Source organism: Sesamum indicum, linkage group LG6, assembly GCF_026168435.1.
Source record: "Sesamum indicum cultivar Baizhima isolate 11 linkage group LG6, ASM2616843v1, whole genome shotgun sequence".
NCBI lineage: Eukaryota > Viridiplantae > Streptophyta > Magnoliopsida > Lamiales > Pedaliaceae > Sesamum > Sesamum indicum.
In genome coordinates this window covers 20874276-20880938 of record NC_142662.1, presented here as the reverse complement: position 1 = coordinate 20880938, position 6663 = coordinate 20874276, and the positions used below count along the sequence as shown (strand labels likewise).

At 37.5% G+C, this 6663-nt stretch overlaps 1 protein-coding gene across 1 annotated transcript; it reads left to right on the top strand.

Moving 5' to 3' along the window:
* Positions 1 to 2232: 2232 nt before the first annotated feature.
* LOC105163930 (alanine--glyoxylate aminotransferase 2 homolog 3, mitochondrial) lies at positions 2233 to 5725 on the top strand. The gene is made up of 9 exons (XM_011082465.3): positions 2233 to 2556; positions 2657 to 2887; positions 3221 to 3391; positions 3951 to 4094; positions 4190 to 4369; positions 4607 to 4832; positions 4956 to 5069; positions 5161 to 5247; positions 5354 to 5725. The coding sequence occupies exons 1-9, from the start codon at positions 2308 to 2310 to the stop codon at positions 5395 to 5397; spliced, it is 1446 nt and encodes a 481-aa protein (XP_011080767.1). The 5' UTR covers positions 2233 to 2307; the 3' UTR covers positions 5398 to 5725.
* The last annotated feature ends 938 nt before the right edge of the window (positions 5726 to 6663 follow it).

Genomic DNA, 6663 nt, shown 5'->3' with positions numbered 1-6663 from the left:
CCCTAACTTGGCTCTTCTCTCGGCTGCTAGAACCCACCTCCGAGGGTAGGCGTTTGCTCTGATCCTTTCTGCACGTTCCCAGTGTCTTTTCTGGTTCTCTTTCCTCGAATAGTTTCCTCCGTGGACCACCTCTTTCAACGGGTGTGGTGGTTCTTCGTTCGTATGCCACGATAGCTTTCCTTCCGGCCTCTTCCATCAGTTGCTGTAGCTCTGTCTTCGTCAGCTGAATGATGGGATCTGTAGTTCCCATCGTTGTATCCAATCCCAGGATATTTCTGCCTGATTCGCCTTCCATGTTCTCCAAAACCATTTCTTTCCCACAGACGGCGCCAAATGAATTGTCAAAAGATTTCTCTTCGTGGATAGGTCGCAATAAGTGACTTCGATCCGCAATTTGAGCTTCGAGACAATCCCTGAGAACACAGAAAACAGGTTAAGCCAGTCGGGAGGTTTCCCGACGGAGGCTCTCCGACGCTCAAGTCAGTATTTAGCCTGAGAAGGATACGAGTAATCTGATGCTTAAGAATAAAAAGTGAACATTACCCGGCTAGGAGCCTTTTTGCCCCTTTATGTATGGTCTCCTCCCCAGGTAGAATTGAGTAAGTGCGGATATATGGCTTTCTTACCTTATTTATGCGCTCTAATTTGTAGCTTAATTGAGGAATCCCATGATCGCAGCACCCATAAATTTCTCTTGGGGAATAATTAATGGGATTCTACCCTTTTTCAAGCGGGCGCGTAACTTTCCCCAATCAGGTTGATTTGATTGACGTATCGGTACCAAATATTTTAGTAGATTGATTTATCGGTACCAAACCTTTTAGTTGGTTGGACTTATTGAAATGTGAACACCTCCAATGGCATTGTTTGGGTAAAATTATATTGTTTTTGATAAATATAAATTTTATTAAATAAATGGTAGTATATTAGTATAATATAATATGAAAGGCTAGGCAGGCCAATGAATCTGTCATAAATAAAAAAATCCACGAATACTAATAAAAAGAGGTAAATCAATATTAAGTATTTTTTGTCGGACATCTTCGATTGCATTTGTGGGATGGACAGTTTATGGGAGTCGAGAGTTTATGGAAAGTGTTTAGGTAAGTAGGAGAATTTAAATAATGGAGTATTGTTTTATTTAAGAGAGGGGGGGATGGGAATCTGGATTTCAGCCAATCATATTCATACCCACCCATCGCTCTCTAAATTATTGCCTTATAGATAATATATGTATGCAAGTAGGATTCTAGAAGACGTAAATCACCAACACCTCATACACGTGAACTCTCTGCGTCCTTACCAAATCTTCTCTCTCTCTCTCTCTCTATATATATATATATATTCCTAAAAATAAAACCAACACAGAGCACCCGATGACCAGTTTTGTCCTACTCGGAAGCCTCTCATTGCTGTTTGATTTTGTGCTCCACCCTCCAAATTTATTTTTGAGTAAATTACAATGTTGTCTTTTGAGTTTTAATTATAAATATTTTATTATTTAAAAAATTATAAATATTTTTTAATATTTGATGAAATTATATAATTTTTTTTAAAAAAGGATAATATGAATGAAATTTTTTTAAAAATTATAAAAAATTATTCACTTAATCAATGAAAAAAAATAAATGAATTTTAAAATAAATAAAATTATAATTCTTAATTCACAAAATATTTTAATCAATTCACTATAAAAAAGTGAATGAAAACCTAATGGAAACTAATTGCTAGACAATCATTAAAATCATGATGGGAATTGATAATTTTTCGAACAACGAGAGGGTATTCGTAATTATGCCGAATTCCAAAAAATGATCGTTGTAATTTACTCTATATCCTTTGAGTGTGAGACACAAATATCTCGTTCTCTTTAAATAAACTAAAGCCAACAATATTAAAATATTTTTACTCATTTGATAATATTATTTTTTATTTATCCCGTCTAAAATACACTAACCCGACAAAGTCCTATAACATTAGTTCATGACGATGGATAAGTTGTATAATCCAAAATTCCATAAAACAAAAAAAAAAACATTCCTTTGCTAATATTACTCTTTGTTGTATATATGATTTTAGTATAATTTAATTCTAAAACAAAAACTTAATTTTACACTTTGAAAACAAATTTCAATATGCACTAAATCTAATTTATGTGATTTTATTTTATATTTTGGGCTTTTTAAGATTTCCACGTTTTAAAATACAAAGCGATTATAAATTCTGAGGAGTCTTAGTGATGTTCACCTGACATTTCCACCTATACAACCTATTATTCACTCTCTCTCTCTCTCTCTTCTTGTTTTCATGGTGGTGAAGATGATGCATAGAATCCTCCCCAGGGCGTTTTCGGGCAAAGCCTCTCTCCTCCGTTGCACTCCCACTGCATCAAAATCGACTCTATCTCAACAACTTCAAGAAAATGAGTCTCCTCTCCCGAAAATGCCCCCATTCGACTACACTCCGCCACCGTACTCCGGTCCCTCGGCCGAGGAGATCCTCAGCAAACGCCTGCAGTTCCTGAGCCCCGCTGTTTTTCACTTCTTCAAGAACCCAGTAAGATTCGCCCACCGTTCCATTTTTCTTGATTTATTATTGTTGTGTTTGATGGGGTGGTGATGGGAGTTGGAACTTTTGTTCGGTTTTTGTTGTGCAGTTGAGTTTGGTGGATGGGAAGATGCAGTATTTGTTCGACGAAAAGGGTCGGAGATATTTGGATGCGTTTGGCGGAATAGCGACTGTGTGTTGTGGGCACTGTCATCCCCATGTGGTGGACGCTGTCGTCAATCAGACCAAGCGTTTGCAGCATTCGACCATTCTGTACTTGAATCCTGCTATAGCCGAATTCGCCGAGGCTCTCGCGGCTAAATTCCCTGGGGATCTCAAGGTTTGTTCGTCGAAATCCGGAGTTATTTATAAATTCTGTTTACTCTGCATACAAATGAGTTCCACACCGTGGTGTTGTTCTTAACATTGTTACTTTGATTCGTCGATTTATTGGTTTCTGCTGATTCTTGGATTGTGTTAAGTTTATGAGTTGGAAGGATGTGTATTAGTGGGTGATTTGTCTTTGTTTTCTTTCTTTTTTAGAATTTAACTTGTAGTCCTGTTATCAAGCTTGTGTGAGTTTTAAGGGATTGTGTGGCTGCTGTGAAGCAATGACTGGATGTAATGCATTGTGAGAATGACATATATGATTGTTGGATCTGATGTGGATTAGGTTGTTTTCTTCACAAATTCTGGGACGGAGGCAAACGAGTTGGCTCTGTTGATGGCACGATTATACACAGGTTGTCATGATGTAATTTCGATTAGGAATGGGTATCATGGCAATGCAGCTGGGACGATGGGCGCTACTGCTCAGAGTAGCTACAAATTCAATGTTGTCCAGGTATCTGTACTAATTAGTATGAGTATCCCCCTCATGAATGTGTAATGCTGAGTGGGTTGGTATTATATTTAGTTTTAGTTGATCAAATGCATGATAGAATTCTTGATGGCCTGTTTTTTTCTTTTTCTGTTTCTTCTATATGGTTGATGGTGAGACCTCTATGGCATTGTAAGCAGTGTCGTTTATGTGATATGTTAATCAATCCTTACTTCTTCTATGCCAAAGAATTAGATTCTACCTTAGTCATTTCGATAAGTTGCCAATTCATTGATATTGATGCTTTACAAATGATAATGCTGATGGTTGTTGAGAATTCTTGGTAGCTGTCAAAAAGCAGGGGTTGAGAAAGACTAGAATTCTTTCTAGACCAAAATTGTTGCCATTCCATGTTTTAATTTGTATGCCAGCAGGATTAGTAATCACCTTCCTGCAAACACTATTAATCTGTCCAAAATAAGAAGTTAGATTGTGTGATGTTGCTTCTCGTTAAAGACTTAAAGCATCTTCTGCGAAAGTATGAATTTGACCTTTGGTTCCATGTTTGGCTTCTGTGTGCTAGAGTGGAGTCCACCATGCACAGAATCCCGACCAGTACAGGGGCGTATTTGGCTCAGATGGACTGAAGTATGCAAGAGATGTTGATGATATAATTACCTATGGAACCTCTGGTCATGTTGCTGCCTTCATCGCTGAAGCTATACAGGTTCTACTTTATGAAAGTTCATACAGTTTTGAGGTTGTATTGTCTTCATGCTCACCATCTTTTTTCTGGTTTATTATGTTTCAAATGATCTATAGGGAGTCGGTGGAATTATGGAGTTGGCCCCAGGATACTTGCCAGCAGTCTATAGCTCCATCAGAAAAGCAGGGGGCCTTTGCATAGCTGATGAGGTCCAATCAGGTTTCGCTAGGACAGGAAGCCACTTTTGGGGATTTGAGGCCCATGGAGTTGTGCCGGATATTGTAACCATGGCCAAGGTAGTCTTTCTTTTCTATTATTTACCACTTTGTACTTTTGATCTTCACTACGAACCTGTTAAGTCACCAAACCAAGTCGAGTGTTTTGCAGAATTTCTTGAATATGGCAGTAGAAGGAAAATATTTCTGGGAGTATCCTAATCTTCTTGGAAATATCGGTTTCAGGACAGCTATGATAAAAATTCTACAATAAAAGGGCTAGAAACTTCTTTTAAACTATCTACCTATTGTGTTCAGGGCATTGGAAATGGAATACCGCTTGGGGCTGTGGTTACCACTCCAGAGATTGCGAAGGTCTTAGCTCATCGCAGTTACTTCAATACCTTTGGTGGCAATCCCGTATCTACTGCTGCTGGGCTTGCTGTTCTTCAAGTACTAGAAAAAGAAAATCTTCAGCAGAATGCATTAACTGTTGGATCCTATCTGAAGGAACGTCTTACTTCTCTCAAAGACAAATACGAGAGTATGTCTTCTCTCCCCATGGCGAAACCTGTCCAATGAAAAAATATATTTTCATAAATCTACATAAAACTTCTTGCGTAGCCTAAGTCGTCTCTCTACTAATGTTATTGGTATGATGGGGCAGTTATTGGTGATGTGAGGGGAAGAGGTCTAATGCTCGGAGTTGAACTTGTAAAAGATCGCCAACTGAAAACTCCCGCCAAGGTTGAGACCCTACATGTAATGGACCAGATGAAAGGTGTCATTCTTGTTCCTGAACCTATTGTCCTTCACAACACTGCCGTCTACTTGTTCATCAAAATCTGATAACTATACTCTTTCCTTCTCAGAAATGGGAATACTGATAGGAAAAGGGGGTTTCTTCGGCAACGTCTTTAGGATCACTCCACCCCTCTGCTTCACCAAAGATGATGCTGGTTTGTTTCTACCATTTTCAGTATACACACGTTGATCTTTCTTAAGGCAGACATTTGAGTTCGTTTGTTTTTATCAATGACATCTCCATTCCTTGCCTTCTCGTAGATTTTCTTGTAGATGGGATGGACTATACATTGTCAAAGATGTAAACCCAAGTTGTCGTTGCCAAGGATGGACAACAGCGACCAGCATAGCAGTACAACCTCAGTTACGCAACTTCATCCACAACGTCTTGTACTGTAGTATATGTAGATTTGCCGTATGGGAAAGGAGATGGTGGGACATCACCTCGTTGTCCCTCATTCCGTTGTTACTCTATACTGATGTGTGAGCAGGAGCAGCTTCAGCTTCAACTATGAAGTGGCCGGAAATAAAGCTGCCTGCTGGGCGAAGAGATGCTGAGACATCACCTCGTTGTCTCTCTCTCTCTCTCTCCTTTGTATTGATTTATGTATTGGTGTAATGGCTTGCAGACTATGTTCTTGTTCTTCTCCTCCTTTCTTTCGCGAAATTATAAAACCAGCCTATAATATTAATTAAAACATAACCCCATACAAGATCCCCAGTTAAAACATTTCAAATCCAACGCAACCCAACCCAAAACAGATCATTATGTTTGTTTTCATTTTTAAATTATCTTTGGGATGAGTCAAAATATACTCAATATTTGCAATAATTTAAAAATACCTTATCTAGGTGTTTTTAATTGTTTTATTATAAATACATATATATATATAAATGTATATAAAAAAGATATGATTTGATAATGAATAGCAATTTTTGTTTTCTAAAACACAATATGAAACATATAATATTTATTTTAAATTATCTCAAAAAATAAATTCAAATACATACACTATTTCTAATATACACTTATTTATTTTTGTTTTTCTCTTTCTATTCCCACAAAATACAACAAAACACTCAGAAAAGAAGTCCAAACACTATGGATGTTTCTTGAAAATTATGACTTATGCGACACATCTTTCTATCCGTTACAAATTATTACCACGGACTTCTTCATGGATGTTCTAAGGCCCGTGTCGAATTTTGGTGTTGTCGATTTCGTCACAGATAAGGTTGTTCTTTTGTCGCTAAAGCATATATTTTTCACTAAAATCAAACAATTAGTGAAAACCAAATTGAAAACTCGGAATTAAATTTGTTTTCCTCTATTTTACCATTGGACTGAATTAACCAAAAATAGAAAAGGGATGGTATATATCAAAATTGTAAGTGGCCGTCCTGCCTATAGGGATAGTAAGGCTAATTTCGAGCAGAGACAAGAGAAATATTCTTCTGTTTACAAGACAAATTCTGAACCTACATGTCTTGTTGATCCCACACACAACAGCATATTATGTGTGTGTGTGTGTGTGTTTTGTTTTCCTATGGCTGTTCACATATTGTCTTTC

Excerpts from the sequence above, each read along its gene's own strand:
- LOC105163930 (XM_011082465.3), top strand. The coding sequence starts at position 2,308 with ATGGTGGTGAAGATGATGCATAGAATCCTCCCCAGGGCGTTTTCGGGC. Across the intron at positions 4,095-4,189 it reads TCATCGCTGAAGCTATACAG|GGAGTCGGTGGAATTATGGA; the intron begins GTTCTACTTTAT and ends AATGATCTATAG. Across the intron at positions 5,248-5,353 it reads CTTCACCAAAGATGATGCTG|ATTTTCTTGTAGATGGGATG; the intron begins GTTTGTTTCTAC and ends GCCTTCTCGTAG.